This window comes from Dunckerocampus dactyliophorus, chromosome 11, assembly GCF_027744805.1.
Source record: "Dunckerocampus dactyliophorus isolate RoL2022-P2 chromosome 11, RoL_Ddac_1.1, whole genome shotgun sequence".
Classification (NCBI taxonomy): domain Eukaryota; kingdom Metazoa; phylum Chordata; class Actinopteri; order Syngnathiformes; family Syngnathidae; genus Dunckerocampus; species Dunckerocampus dactyliophorus.
Genome location: NC_072829.1, coordinates 16310728 through 16328009, shown reverse-complemented (window position 1 = coordinate 16328009; position 17282 = coordinate 16310728). Strand labels below are relative to the sequence as shown.

Here is a 17282-nt window from a genome sequence, read left to right as displayed (position 1 = left end):
TGTTGCATTGCCTTAAAATTTACATTAGTACATTTGGAACACAGGAGGTGAACAGATGTATTGTAATTGTTGTAAAACAGATGAGGAGTAGGATTAAATAAGCTTTGCTTCTTCCTACTCGGTGTGACTTGTATGCATGTTCAAAATGAATTAAACCATGACCATTTTTTTTACTTCCTGTTCTGTACAGTACTTCCTATAGTGGCTATTGTCTCATCAATGTAACATCAATGGCACCTAGTGACCAGTACTACAAATCATCACGTCTCTGAAAGAGTCTTCTAAGTCCTAATACTGTATTTGTATTTTAGTTCATTTAGCCATTTTTATGCTTGAAATTGCTTATTTTAGGCAAAAAATGAAAATTTTGCTTCAATAAGCATATACAGGCTACACTGAACCATGAAACAACGATTTATTAATATATTTTTGAAAAACCATGATAGACTGAAGCTGCGAAATTTGAAGCACGAAGTGGCGAGGGATCAGTGTACGTAGAAATCTGATGTAAACGACCGATTCTGCAACAGAAGTACACCCTCCACCTACGACCTGTATTTTACTACAACATAGGCCTGTCACAATAATTGATAAACTGATTAATCGAACAGTAAAAAAAAAAAAAAAAAAAAAAAAAAAAAAAAACAAAGTCAATAATTTTGCACCTCGATAAATTGACATGCGCATGCCCGCATGTTTGTTTTCCTCGTCTCTTGTTACCACACAGGCAGGATGACAAGAGGGTTTACTCTGCATGTGTCTGTGCGCATTGGTTCTATAGTGGAATGAACTCAAAGAGTGCACCCTCCTGCTATAGTGATTACCATAGCAGTAACTGCTATAGTGATTACCATAGCAGTTATGTAGTGTATTGTCTGTCAAATATTTGTAACATTTAAAATGTTGGCTTTTCAACCGTATTGAAAGGTTGCATTTCTTTTGCAATGTAGCAAGCGACACTGTCTGTCAGTGCGCACCATTTTGCGCTGTTTCGTTTATATTTACTTTGCTGAACAAACGGCCCACTAAGCACTAACTGTTGGGCGAAGGCTCTGCTGTACCTCCACACTGGGGCTGTGGCATTAGGCTTAGAAACCATCATTTTTGTGCCTTCATTCATATTAGCGTTTTCTTGCTAACTTGCTGCTAGCTCCGTGTATCCACTCACTAGTAGCCCCGCCTCCACGTAGTGGGACAAAGAGGCTGAATGGTTGTGTGTGTTTTATTGGAGTGGGTTTTTTTTCTTAACAGAGACAGCGTCTATTATAAAAAATATTACTATACTATAAAATATACTATAAAAAATTGTTTTTGGTTATGATTGTTATTTTTATTTAAGTGCAATTTTTACTACAAGAAACAGTCCATTTTATTTTCATTGAGCTTTTTTTGTCTTTTTTGTTTGTTTAATTTATTATGTTGTTTCATTTATTTAAAAGCTCCTGACATTCCAATTACAATGTTAAATACTCTTGAGAAATTAAAGTTTACTGCTTTTGATACGATGTACTCTCATTATTCTGCCATATAATTAAAGAAAAGATTTGTAGGACAATTGTTGTCCAGCAAAATTTGTTCTGACAGGCCTACTATTACTATTTTAAAAATCAGTAAGCAAATGACTGTGAGCTGACTATTACGGAATTGACAGTATTTGCAGACCACTAAAAATGCTATTGACAAATACAATTAACATCAAAGTGGTCTTTAAAGAGACACTGTAGTGAAAGTTCAGCAAAAAAGACTTGCCATTGGATTGTAGGTATTACAGTGGAGGAAATCTAAAAATACTACGAACATCACACCATTATTTATAAGCTGTGGTACAGTAAACAGGTCAGGTGTATGTCGCCCTCTTGCGCTGTCACTTCCTCTGTCAGTCTGGGAGTATTACTCCCACTTACATCACAGCAGCCTCTCAGCCCAGGCAGCATGATGCAATGCGATGCAGACAGACAAGCTGCTGCAGTGCGTATGCATGCATGCATAACACACACGCTCATGCCTGCCCGCACACGCGCGCGCACACACACACACACACACACACACACACACACACACACACACACACACACACACACACACACACACTCTTCTTAATTAGTTACATTTTGCTTTTGGTCTGTTGGAAGCACAATTCAACACCCTATCCTCTAACACAAATAAACACAAGACATTTGCACCCCCCACTGGAAAACAATTCACACCTGTACAGTAAAAACAATATGTAAGGCAAACATAACTCAAACTTTAGTCTAGCCCTGTTTCTTCTAGTTTGAAATAGGTAGGTGAAACTATGACTCGACATGCCCTCATCTTGTGCATAAATGTCTTATTAATTAGGGACCCTTAATGATTTATTGAAACGTTTTTGTTAGGATGAAATGTAGCTTCATCGTGATATTTTCGTTTTTTTCTAGTTTACACAGGGCCATAATTACACATACATGCTCAAATACATGACACGTTCTCCGAACCTGCTCACTAAAAACCTAAAGTGCATCAAGATTTAAAGTTGGGGTGCACTCAAAACCTTTCTTGCAGTGTTCAATCAGTGCCACCTAGGCCTGTCACGAAAACAACGATAAATTATTGCCGATAAACGATATTATTGTCAACATTATTTTTTAGCCCATTTCTTCATTAATGTAATGATAATACAGTATATGGCATAATAATGCGAGTACACCGTAACAAACAACATTATAAATTCAACAAACAAAAAAGACAAAAACCCCAATGAAAATAAAATGGACTCTGTCTTTTAGCAAAAACTGCACTTATAAAAATCACAATCGACCACCGTATTTCTGATTTTGAATCAGTGCCACTTTCGTTATTTTCTGAGGAGTGACAAAAAAACGAAGAAATAACCGGGAAATACTCTGAAGTTAACATTGTGTGTCAATGCAGACGTCATCTCATTTGCATGTACACTTCCTTGATGCAATAATTAGACAATTAAAATTAGACAATTTTGCCCAGTAATTCAGAAGCGGATGTGGCTTGGCTAACTTTTCTAATGGGACGTCAGCCACTGCAATCATTTCTACAAAGTCCTCAACAATTTGTAATGCCTGTGCTTGTGGTTAAGGAAGACATAGCCACCAATGCAATTCCAATTGTAATGTAAGATATTTTTTTATGAGGCCCTTATTTTGTTTGCACAATTAGACAGGATGTGTCACTCTTATTTTGATGGCCGGAAGTGTGCACGTTGAAATTGTTTGATGACGGTTACGATGAGCTGGGAGCAAGAATAATGTGCCTCTCAACTCATTTCACCGAAAACCTGCACATCGTCTGCAGGCATCGTAAAACGCTCGCTTAAATTAACAGGCAGTAAACGACAACGTGGTGTAAACATAATCCTAGAGCCTGAGTGGCACACACACAGCCGCACTAGCATGCTCTGCTAAACTAAGCTAAACCAGCTAGCTTCCATCCATGCTCCGTAAGAGGTGTTTTTTCAGCCCGCCGTATCAACTCTGTTAGTTCGGGAGGGGGGTGAGTGTTTGTGATGACATTCCGACACAATTGAGCGATCTGTTAGTTCGGGAGGGGGGTGAGTGTTTGTGATGACATTCCGACACAATTGAGCGATCTGCTGGAGAAATACCGGTACTTCCCCACACAAATGTTCCTTCTCGTCACGATGACCTGTTTGGTAGAGAGCGAGAAGGGGAAATCAAACACGCACGCACACGTCAATATATCGAGGCCGGCAAAATTATCAATTTTGTTTTTATTTTTAGCACGGTTAATTGATTTATTGATTATCGTCACAGACCTAGCGCCACATCATGAAAAACATGTAAAAAGATTCCTGTACAACGTTAACTTTGTGAAAAATAGTGGCAAATAAAAAATTCATGTCAGTGATAACAGCTGTGATAATTGTGATAACTGTGATAACCACATGATTTTTACATATCAATAACATACTAACATTTAATTCACATGGAGTAATTTGCCCCATAACTATTTTAATGGTTTAATTTTATTTGAACATGCATATACAGTAAGTTACATAGTACAATAATTTAGCTTAGTTTATTTTATTTCATCCTACACCCGTCCATTCTACATCTGTCGCAGTACATTTATTCACTTCCTGTATTTCATGTGATCTTTTTAATACATACAAACGCGATATGTATCAATGTGGTAATATAAATGTAAAAGTGTTCCCACAATCATAAATAATAATCATTAAGACTGTCAAATGATACATTTTTTAAAATCAGATTAATCAAGGTCTTCAAATTAATTAATCATGATTAATCACCATGTCACAATATGTTACCTTATATTACCATATCATATTACCTTATCATTTTCAAAGAGTACATTTGGAATAAAGGAAGTGTGCTCTGGAGGTTCGGCGAATGTGGCTACATACAGTCACCTGAATCAGATTCTCAACTGGTGGGTTGCGACTCGTTTTTAGAGGGTCACGCGTCTTTGCCTGGGGTCTTTCAATATTAGTGCAGACCTGCCCTTCACTGCCCTCCGTTTTGTTGCATTTTGCTGGTTCCACTTTCGAATTCAGTCTGTACAGTACAGATAAATAAGTAGATATTATCAGTTTCACAATAGTATTTCAAATCGGGGCCGGGGGATATTTCTGTCCCCCAGTGGGGGCATGACAGAAAACAATTGGCAACCACTGATCTAAGGAAACATCAAGTCTCAAGCAGACCATGAAATAAAAACCCTTGGAATGCCAGTGTCACTGTCCACAGGGAACGCAGTTTAACATCACCATACTTGCCCACCAAGAAAGAAGCCTCTGTTCTGAAAACAACTTCTTTAAAAGAGTCACTGACATGATTTATCAACTTTGCTTAATATGTTCTATATTGTTTGTAATTATGTTCTACGTTGTTCGTTTTTTGAAAGCGAACGCTAAATTCGTAAGAATTACATTTAAAGTGCGTGGCGGGAAAGACTGCAAACATCGGTCTTGGAAAGGGGCCGTTTCAGTGACGTCTGTGAGGGAGTATTCACAGGCAAACAGACATGGCAGCGTACCAGACGGAGGATGTTTACAGCAATTTTAGTGAAGATTTGAGCTATGTGTCAATAGTTTTCAAGGAGGAAGAAACATGTGGAGATGAGATGCATAGAGAACTTGCAGAACAGGGAATTAAGCCGCATTTATTCGAACCACCGACAATGAAACTAGCGTGTCTGACGAGAAAGAGACATGGAGATGAAGAGAATGATAAGTGTAAATTACCTTGTAGTTGCTTATCCTTCTATTATTATTTTAAATCAGCTTCTTAAAGGGGTCTTTATAGCCTTTGTTTAGTGTGTATTTCGCTGTCGCTGCTGCCCTCCCCCATCCCCGCTGCTGCCCCCTAACGGTGTTCCTTAATAGCAGTCTTCAGTGAAATGAACATTGCAAAGAACAGAATGCAAGCTGATGCGTCCATTTGGTTGTTGTTCTCTGTAGTTGCTTCGTTCATTGCAGTCTTAAACCTTTGTCTTTTGGAAAAGAAAAGAAACTTACAGTATCACTCGGACACTGTGACCAGCCAGCGGCAACACAACGATCTGGCATGACTACTATTTTGATGAAAAATAAACCGAACGAAGTTGACGAACCGCGTCTAGAAGCCTTTGTTTACGCTGCACCCAAAGACATATACGCCTTCACAGACGTCACTTACAGAAACTCCCCTTTTCCAAGACGGATGTTTGCAATCTTTCCTGACACACAGTTCAAATGTAGTTTACAAATTTACCGTTTGCTTTCTAAAAACGAACAATGTAGAACATAATTACAAACAATATAGACCATATTTAAGCAAAGTTGATTAACCATGTCAGTGACCCTTTAAACTCCACTGAAATTTGCAGCTGCACACATGGACAAGTGGAACGCCTTCTGGACAAAGGTTCAGTCACGTCAATCAGTACATTTACATGCACTAAAAAACCCCAAGTAATTATTGCATGAATTAGTGTAAAACTAGCTTTTAAACACGCATGTAAACACCTTAATTGAATTGTGTTTGACTTGCGAAAAGCTGTTCATGGTAATACAGTATGTGTCCATGTTTGGTGGATGCAACTTTAGCTACAATCTAAATCCGGATCTATGATCCGTGTCGCTCATGAATGTGGAGAAAAACAGACAACTGTGTCTACCGTTAGTGGCTATTAAAGACAAAGTATAGCACATATGAATGGAGGAAGCCAAACGCTTGTACTTTGTGATCTAAAAAAGTAGCCATCACACTGCGGCGATCCTGTATTGTTTCTGTGCAAATTGCTAGCCGTCCAGGTCAAGATGCTCATCATAAATTGAATAGAGGGCAGCAGCTGTGTCTGGCAGGTAATTATTTAGCATAGTCACTTCAACAGATAGCACAATACAGCTCGTAGAATTCCTTTTCATGCACATTTGCAGCTGAGACACAGAGACAGTTGCCAGGTCTTGCGAGAGAAACAAGCGACTAATCTGTGAAAGAAAGCCCGAAACAACAAGAAACTTGGGAATTTGCAAGCATCTTTACAAATGTCGCTTCTAATAGGAGAATCTGGCAATGCTGGCCGAGATGCTTTGTTTATATGTGACGTAAAAGATCAACCAGAAAAGCCAAACTTTTACCTGCGCTGAAAGGACCATAAGCACCATCTAGCATTTTTTTTTTTGGGGAGACAGCGCATGGCCAACAATTGCAGTGGAGATAGTGCCTACAAACAGGGACGTCACTTTGAGGTGTGGAAACTGGAGAAACCAAATTATTTCAGTAATTTAGTGCATGGAAATGTACTGAGTGCTTCCCATACATTCATTTGACCCCACCACAAATAGATTTGGCGCTACCTCTTGGCCTCCCCCATAAACACAATATAATGGATTGAATGTAGCTTGTCATTCCAACTCCGTACACTAGATGGCATCCCCTCCTTAACACACCTCATATGCACCACCAGTGAATGGCAAAAGCCGCAAGCAATTGAGACGCCTACAAAAGTGCCAAACACCCTCCTGCCAACTTGACGTTGACGCTCTGATCAACATTAGCAGTATAAGTGACTGTTGTAACTTTTAAATTAGATTGAGCTCCACAACCCTCCCCTTCTCTCTTCAATTACCATTGTTCAGCTGTGACGCAAACCAGGTTTAAGCCCTAAAATATGCACTTACAACACATTTCAAGTATAAGAATTATAGGTACTCGCCACTAACATAGCAGTTGGTCTTCTATTTGGTGGATTTATGATGCAGTGACAGTGACTAAGAAAGCTCGAAGTAACTGGTGTGTTGAAAGACCGCTGAACTACGTGAGAAATTGCAATACATGATGAAAGAACATTATCGGTGAAGCATAAAGACATAAATATGTAAAAATGGTGGGCTTTTCTAACAGTGGTACATGTATGCCGTACATTTACCTGTATCATCACATCAGGGATGTCCCGAGCCACATTTTTTGGCTTCTAATCCGATCCCGATCCCAAATTTTTATTACACAGCATGACCATCAATATTGTTTGGCCTTTGTAACAAACCTGTGAGTCAGGTCCCTAATCCAATAAAAGATCCAATAAAAGTCCATCCAATAAAAAATCAAATGGGCGTACAAAATACTTTTAGTGTAGGACTAATTACTTGACATGGTTATAGATCAATTTGGTGTGACTATATGAGTTGTTTTTTTTTTAAAACAAACTCTATGAAATCTGTTTTATTTTTTTCCCAAATTCTATTCTTTCCGTTTACATTTTTTAGAATTCCGTTTTTTACCATTTCCACTTATTTTACCAGCATAGAGTGTGTGCTATTTGGATTAGTGAATAAAATGCAAAAATCCTTACATTTATTGCAATACATCATTGGCCCATATTGTCCAGTAATTGAGAAATGGATGTAGCTTAGCTAAGTTTTCTAACGGGATGTCAGCCTCAGCACATATGAAAAAGATGTAGTCACAGATGCCATTCCAATCGCGCTGTTAAAGATATTTTAATGACACCCTTATTTTGTTTTCATAAGTGGACAAATGTGACAAAGAGCGCTCTTACTCGGATATGTGTTGAGAATGGCAATTGTCGGTTGATACAAGCTGGGTGCAAGAATAAACGCGCCTCTCGTCTTTTTTCACTCAGAACCTGCATGTCGTCAGTGGGCATTTAAAAATGGTCCTTACATAAAAGCGGTAAAACACAACGCGGTGAAAATATACTCATCCAGCCTGAGTTGCGCGTGCACGCACGCACACAGCTACACTAGACGCTCTGCTTAACTAGGAGAACCGCTAGCTTCCATTCATGCTCCTTAACAGAGGAGTTTCCAAGGTTTTTTGCCACCGTTTCAACATGTTTAGTAGTGTTTACGATGAGATTCTGCCACGATTGAGCAGTCCGGGCACAGTGAGGGGGAACTACCATACACCGCAGACATGTCTGCATGGTGGTGTTGCCTTCTCTTTTTCTTGCGGGTTGCGCGAGTCGAGTGACAGCCAGCTTTGAGGCGCATTACCGCACCTACCGTGTTGGAGTGTGGCCCAGAGTTACCAACATTATAAGGCAACCGGATCGGCCCGATCTCATGTCGGAAGTCGATATTATCTGATCTTCAAAATACAGCGAATCGGCAACCGATCCCAATCCGGACGATCGTATCGGGACATCCCTACATCACATATTTATATATGATTACCAACTTATGATGAATGAGATGTGTTTTCTGCGGGAAAAAAAGGCCTGCCAGTTTTTTCAGAAAAAAAAGGAATTCTTTTTTTTTTTTTTTAACCAAAATTCCGCAAATGTGCGGGGTTCCGAATGCTGAATTGGATGAAAGTATAAAGCAGCTGTGAGAAATACTTCCAGGAAATATTTGTAATTTACAAGTATCAACAGTATAATGATGAGACAACTTGAAATAATCATGATCAAATTGTCAGAATGGTGAAATGACCGATCGGTGTGAGGCTGACTGGTGATGCTGATATCAACTCAAGCCCAATAGCAGCAGCTTTGCAGACAGCTTTGTGTGTGCGAGCATGTGTGTGGTTTAGGGTTTCTGCGTTGCCTTTCATTACATCATACAAACGCCGTTGCTTTGGTGACATGATGCAAGTTCACTAAAGAGGGAAACCCAGAGCTGATTAACAGACTAACACACACCAACGGGCTAAGACTGTGTAAGTGTGCGCTCGTGTGTGTGTGTGTGTATGCCTGTGTCTTTTTCTGACTATACAACATCCACACATAACACATGACACACATAAAATAAAGTGCACTGATAAATGTAAACAGTTTACAATCATTTAGGAATATAAGGGCTAATCACACCGTGCTAAATGCAGTGTTCTCCTGTCAGTATGAAAATCCTCTATTTCCTGTGGATCTTGTCTGAAAACTGATGGATGGGCCTTATTTAGCAGGTGCTAATGTTTGCCAATGCCATGCCACCATTTTAGAACATTTGTACAAACATTAAGATATTACAAATACACTCAACAAAAATATAAACGCAACACGTTTTATTTTGCTCTCATTTTTTATGAGATGAACTCAAAGATCTAAAACTTTTTCCACATACACAATATCACCATTTCTCTCAAATACTGTTCACAAATCTGTCTAAATCTGTGATAGTGAGCACTTTTCCTTTGCTGAGATAATCCATCCCACCTCACAGGTGTGCCATATCAAGATGCTGATTAGACACCATGATTAGTGCACAGGTGTGCCTAAGACTGCCCACAATAAAAGGCCAATAGTTTATATTTTTGTTGAGTGTATATATTACAAAATAAATACTGCCTTACAAACAATGGGATAATGTCACAGAACTATTCACTTTTTCTTTTGTTTTAAAATGTTTTCTCAAGAAAGAAACAAATGATAAGACACACAGCGCTTCACTTTTTCCACATTTTGTTATGTTCCAGCTTAATTAATTAATTTTCTGTTCCAAATTGTACACACCCCACAGAACAACAAGAAAAATATTTTCTTTAAATGTTTGCAAAAGTATTAAAAATTAAAAAACATAAATATGCCTTCTGCCTTGGTTCGGTGCTGCATGGGGGAGTGTAACTTTTGAATGTGCTGCAAGTGAGTATGAGCCGGTTACCGGTTTCAGGGTATGAAAAAGTCAAAACCACCGAGGCCTTGTTCATACAAAAACGTTCCTGGTATTTTTTTTGGCGATGGAAAAAAATGTGCAAAAAGTATCAGGAGATTGTCGACTGGGGTGAGTCATGCCAGTCAAAGTATTCAGATATGTTGTCGGCCTGTCACTCCTGGTCATGTGACTTGCTTGTCACATGAGTTGCTTGTATACACGGCAGCGACAAGCTGCCGTTTTCAGATTTTCCCACTCTGGATGCCATTTTCAAAAAATACCGTTGCAGGGCATCCAGAACGCCGTTTCCATGTGCATGAAAAGCTGAAATGATCGAATACTTTTCTGTTTGGACCTGAAAACTTTTCATTGTGGACGCCTCTTAAGTTTTTCCATCATGCCGTTGCTGCGGTATGATGGAAAAATATGATTTGTCCAAACAAATGTACCTTTAGTTGTATCAGACATTAAAATGAACATGAAACGGAAGAAACAAAGGGTGGTCTAATAACTTTTTCCATGACTGTATGTTCTCTTGAAAAAGTAAGTTTTTGTCTAAATGAAGGTGATTTTATGGTTCCTTTTTCAGAGCATAGAACCAATAGCAGGGTGGAGCCAGGAATTATGGGGCCCATGAAAGAAAACAAATCACGTTGGCAACCCCCTTTTATTTTTTTTAATAATTACCTATTTTGAATTGTCCTAACTTTCCCCCACTTTTGATTTACAGTTAATGTGAACGGTATCATCAGTGATCAGACGATCCCACTTATGGATGATCAGTATTGAAATCAGCAGCATAAGAGCCTGATCGCAGCACCCCTAATATATACAGTATATAATTGAACAAGCTAAAGTGGGGTGGTGGTTGTTTTTTTTGGTGACACCTAGTGGCCGCAATAATTCATTAAGTCGAGCTGTGACGCAGTTAGGCACACAAACTGAATGATACAGAGCATACCGGATGCTTTTTGTTACTTTCCAATATGCTCCTGTCTTGGAGGCTATGTGTCTGTAAGTAATGTGTAACTATAAATGATATGATACCTCCTGTGGTTTGAGAAATGTGGTATTTTCGACAGCAGTGTTGTTTCATTAGGAAACTAATTATGTCTAGCTTGGAGACTGCAGCTGCTGTGTCAACCAGTGACGAACTAAATACACATGTATGATTTTCAGTCCATTTTCATTCACTTGTGAATACAAAAATGAGGTTTTGGTGTTAAAATAACACTCGTTTGATACACACTGGGACACGTTCGGGCATCATGTCATGTATTAAAAGTGCCTTCTTCCAGCATAAGCTAAGTTTTTATTGTATCCATGTACTTAAAAAATTGTACTTATTAAAGAAAAATTAATCTTGCCTCCTCCCTCTGGCTCGTCTTCTTCTCTTGTGAATTTAAGCGGCGTCATGACACTCCTAAAAAACGGTTTGCTCTGATGACAGCGCCATCATAACCACCACTAAACAACACCACTACAGTGCTGTTAAAAAGTTTGCCCCCTTCCTGATTTCTTTTTTTTTTTTTTTGCATGTTTGTCACACTTAAAATGTTTCAGATCAAACAAATTAAAATATTAGTCAATGACAACACAACTGAACACAAAATGCAGCTTTTAAATGAAAGTTTCTATTATTAAGGGAGAAAAACAATCCAAACCTACATGGCCCTGTGTGGAAAAGTGATTGCCCCCTAAACCTAATAACTGGTTGAGCCACCCTTAGCAGCAACAACTGCAATCAAGCATTGGCCATAACTTGCAATGAGAATTTTGGCCCACTTTGCAGAATTGTTGTAATCCAGCCACATTGTATGGTTTTCCAGCATGAAGCGCCTTTTTAAGGTCATGCCACAGCATCTGAATAAAATTCAGGTCAGGATTTTGACTCGGCCCCTCAAAAGTCTTCATTTTGTTTTTCTTCAGCCATTCAGAGGTGGACTTGCTGGTGTGTTTTGGATCATTGTCCTGCTGCAGAACCCAAGTTGGTTTCATCTTGAGGTCACCAACAGATGACCGGACATTCAGGATTTTTTGGTAGAGAGCAGAATTCATGGTTCCATTTACCACACCAACTCTTCCAACACTTTGACACCACTGTATATATGTTTTTTTGTTGTTTTAAACCTAATGTACTACTTCACAAAATACACAAAAAGGCGGCAGAACTTGATATGAAAATTAACTTGGGTGTTACCTGGAAAACATGTCTGCAGATGTTCAGTTAGGGCCTCCTGGGTGACAGGCTTATGGGTAGAGTTCATAGCAGAGATAGCCAATAGCAGTACTTCTCCCAGGGGGATGAACTGCGATTGGCTGATAGGGGACATACTGATGGGCGACACATCACCTGTGAAAAGAGATGAGCAAGTCACTATAATTAATGGATCGGCTATAACATAACCAACTACCAAAAGATATTAAAGGTACATGAGGTGCATGTATTGTCCCGTTTTAGAACATCCAGTCACAGACAGACATGACTTGTTGCCAAACGTACTCAACATGCTTCACTAGTTCAACTGATATTGCGAGACTTTACCAAATACTGATCTGGCATTGGTCCATGGTGACCAAATGTACAGATATTTACCCCTCAGAGATCACATCACAATGTCAGCCAGACATGGTTTAGCAAGTACGATTTGTTTCCTCTCACTACAAGTTCTGCACAAATAAATAAGGTGAGTTTTTTCCACTTTGATTACTTGTACAGATGCCTTCTCTCTGCCATGTCAATCAAGTTCACTTTGCATTCTAGTTAAAAAAAACTGGAACTGAAAAGTAAAAACTCCTGTGGTAAAGCAAACGTGACAACACACACAGAGAAAAGAGTAACAGCTGGCTCAAGTCTACAATAGTTTTAGAACTGCAAGGATAAAGGCAGAAACCAGAGAATACAAGCCAATTATTTAAAATAATTATGTTCTAAAATGGATAAATATTGGCCGCACGGTGGCCTAGTGGTTAGCATGTTGGCCACACAGAGACCTGGAAGATCTAAGTTTGAATCTCCTTTTTGGGCATCTCTGTGTGGAGTTTGCATGTTCTCCCCCGTCCGTGAGTTTTCTCCGGGTACTCTGGCTTCCTATCCATGTTAGTTAGGTTAATTGGCGACTCTAAATTATCCATAAGTGTGAATGGTTTTGTCTATATGTGCCCTGTGATTGGCTGGCGACCAGTCCAGGGTGTAACCCGAACTCTTGCCCGAAGTCAGCTGGGAGAGGCTCAAATATACCCCCGTGACCATAGTGAGGACAAACGGCATAGAAAATGAATGATTAACTTTCACATTACATACTAACATACTGTGTTACAAGTTTGATCATTGTAATCTTTGACAAAATGTGTACCTCAATGTTTCCCCTGAAATTATATCCCAGTAGACCTTTTAACTGCTTTATATAGTTTATTTGAAAAAGTCTTCATCACAACAGTAGAAAAGACGATGGATTAAAGAATTATTATTATTATTGGCACTAGAGACTGTTGTCCACTGCAAAGGGCACTGCATAAAAAATGTTTAAAAATTAATTCTGACATAAAAATGACTGTAGCATATTGTTTTGCCTATATAACTTTCATTTTTCTGGGTGTCGGGAAAATAAAGCACCAGACCACACCGAATGTCATTTCAGGATACCTTTGACATACCCCTTTTCCACTATTGCTGGGTGTCACTTCCAAGTTTGAAGTTTGAAGTTGTGATGGAGTGGACCCATGCACTCTTATGAAGAAAGACTTGATGGGAAGATTTAAACAATTTTCACAACATCACCGAAGTTAACATTTCCAACGATCTGGTGGCCCACACTTCCTTCTACGCTAGCAAGGAATGAAAGAACTACAAAAGTATGGAGACACATAACTTCTTTAGATCTAGTTTTCAGGCCATGAAAGACAATGTTGGACTTGCATGGGTAAGTACTAGGGGTGCACCGGTTACAATTTTCTGACTGATCTTTAAAAAGTCTGACCTGCCAATTCCAGTTTTGTCCCATACAGATTTTTAAAAAATAATTGACAGCACACACATTTAATGTTACAATCTTATTTTGTTGAAAACCAAAAAAAGTTTAGAAAATTGCTGTCTAAACTACTGAATGTTTGAATCAGTTTCTTTAGTCTTTTATTTTCACATTTTAAAAACAAACTAAACTTGCACAACAGGTTACACTTAAGACTTGACTTGAGCCTCTTACCAAAAATAAAATGCACAGCAGTAGTTTGCTTATACAAATAAAAGGAAATGACAAGGCTTGAGGTAGTTCATAAAATGATAATCTAGAAGACTAATGGCTCATGGCTAGTCGTTCAATGCCATGAACTCCATAATTTACCTAAGAACAGCTTTGCTCTTTTCACTGCTCATAAGCGCTAACAGCGGGCCGCTGTTACAAGAGGACTGTAATGTAAATGTTTCGCGTAAGCAAAAGTTGCAGGGGGAACATTTTGAGTGTGACACCATACTAGAAGAAAACCAGGCTACTTACTACTATTTTCCAAAGGCACAGTAGTTCATGATAACAAAGTGACCCGAAGTGTACAGTATATATATTATATTATATTATTTTATGGTTGGAAACACTAATAAGGATGATATGAAAGAGGTAGTTGAAATGCTTAACAACTACTTTGTAAATATTGGGCCAAACTGGAAGAGGAAATGACAAAATTGTAGACAATGGAGGAAAGGAATGAAACCATAGACAGGAATCATAATTCCATGTTTCTCACTGATGTAACTTAAAAGGAAATCACTGACATTGTCAATAATTGAAAAGCAAAAACATCAACGGATTGTCATGGAAACAATAAAAAGGGTTATCAATGAGATCATAGAACAGTTAACATATGTACAGTAACTTATCATTTCAGAGCGGAAAAAAATGGACAAAAACATCAATTTACAAATTACAGACTAGTTTCCTTATTACTATTATTTTCTAAAATTATCGAGAATCTATTTAATAACAGGTTGGACAAATTTATTAATAAGAATGAATTATGGATCTTTCAAAGGCCTTCAATCAATTAATCACGGCATCCACAACAACAAAATTAGAAAGGGCGGAATCAGAGGATTAGTTTTGAATTGGGTTAAAAGCTACCGAGCAAACAGGAAGCAATTTGTAAAGCTAGGAGAATACACATCTGAAAGTTCAAATATTACATGTGGAGTGCCCCAGGGGTCAATACTGGGACCAAAACTCTTCAATGCTGCCTTTTGTTCTGGGGAAAGCACAAAAGAGCTAATTAAAAAAGTCACAGATTAAATAGTGGTTAAAAAGATGGCTTGATAAAAACAGATTATCCTTGAACTTAAGTAAAACTAAAATACTGGTATTTGGTAATAGCAGAAAGGACACGTACGACCAAATACAAATAGACAGAGTGGACATTGAAAAGGAGAATGAAAATAAATTCCTGGGGATCATAATAGATGAAAAATTACCTGGAAATTTCACATCAAAAATATACAACATAAGGTGGCGAGAAATACTTCAATATTGAATAAAGCAAAATTAGTTCTTGTGAGGAGATATGGGGTAATAACTATAAAAGCAATCGTCACTCGCTAAATGTACTGCAAAAAAAATAAAAAATCAGTGAGTATAAGTCATAATGCCGTGTATAGAGAACACACAAATCCCTTATTTTTAAAATCACAAATATTAAAATTTGCTGATTTTGTAAATTTTCAAACCTCTAAAATAATGCATAATTTTAACAATAGCCTGCTACCAAAAAATGTCATGCAATACTTCTCTACAAGAGAGGAGAAATATGATTTTGGGGAAAATTTAACTTGAAACACACCGCGAAAAAACCCATGCCATTTCAGTATGTGGAATTAAATTATGGAACGGATCGAGTACGGAACTCAAACAATGCACCAAGATGAGCGAATTCAAAAAACAATGCAAGCAAATACAGTTGATGTTTGCAAAATACAAGGCAGAAGAGTCTTGAACTTCTTTTGTTATGGTTGTCTCTATTTTTTTTTGTCATTATCAATCAACCAATCAATCAAAGTTTATTTATATAGCGCTTTACAATAGCCCACAGGCTCCCAAAGTGCTTTAAAATAAAACGATACATAGGAACACAGCATCAAAACAAAACAAAAACACAAAGTAAACACAAAAAAAAAACTCTATAAGAAAGTGCTTCAGTGCTGCAGAGTGCTAAAAGCCTTTAAAAGTACATAAAATGGGAATCAACAAGAAATAAATATGCATAAAATGAGAATAAATACAAGACCGCCCTAGTCGGTGTTGAACGCCTGTCTAAAAAAATGAGTTTTCAATTTCGATTTAAAAAGGCCGACTTCAGTAGTGGTGCGAATATCAGTGGGCAGTTTGTTCCACAGTCTGGGAGCAGCGACGGAGAAACAGCATTCGCCCCACTGTTTGTATTTTGCCCGTGGGACTTCTAACAGAAGCTGTCCTGAGGAACGCAGGGCCATGCCGTGATTGCAGATAGTTAAAAGCTCCGACAGGTACGACGGAGCAAGGCCATTAATGGCATTAAAAACAAATACTAAAATTTTAAAATCGATTCTAAAACGAACTGGAAGCCAGTAGAGTGACGACAACATCGGGGTGATGTGCTCACGTCTGGGCGTGTTTGTTAAAAACTGGGCAGCAGCATTCTGGACCAGCTGCAGATGCGAATAATTATACTGATTATTATATAAAATAAAATAACATAAAATAATTACATCATCATATTGTTACATTACCTTATTATTCTACTGTATGTATTATAAAATCACATATGGAATACAGGAAGTGAATAGAATGTACTGCGCAAGATGTGGAACGAATGGGGGGTGAACATGTGGAACTGTGAATTGAATTATCTGATGTATTCCATTGTAACTTGCATGCATGTTCAAATAAAATTAAACCATAAATCATATGAAAGTTTGGACTTTTTTGGCTTTAAAATTTGTTATATACTGTATGTTGAAGAATTAGATTCAGCCATACCTATCCAGAAATACAGTGAGAGGAGCAGCTAGGTTGGAAATTCACAATGTATTTGTGGCACGCTGTAAAATAGTTGTCCCCCTATTTGTTTATTTTTGTATAACAAGTGACTGTTGCCACTGTGGTTCATAATACCGTTGCGCAAGTTCATTTCACCTGTTCAGCCTTTGGTCAGCAGGTGGTGCACTATTACT

General features: G+C 38.2%; 1 protein-coding gene across 3 annotated transcripts in view; it reads right to left on the bottom strand.

The window, feature by feature from the left end:
• The window catches only part of LOC129189730 (storkhead-box protein 2-like), a 51081-nt gene that overhangs the window by 11354 nt on the left and 22445 nt on the right, over positions 1–17282 (bottom strand). For all 3 annotated transcript variants that reach the window (XM_054791720.1, XM_054791721.1, XM_054791722.1), the window contains exon 2: positions 12291–12443. In XM_054791720.1, coding sequence (XP_054647695.1) covers positions 12291–12443 — 153 coding nt within the window. The remainder of the gene's footprint in view (positions 1–12290; positions 12444–17282) is intronic.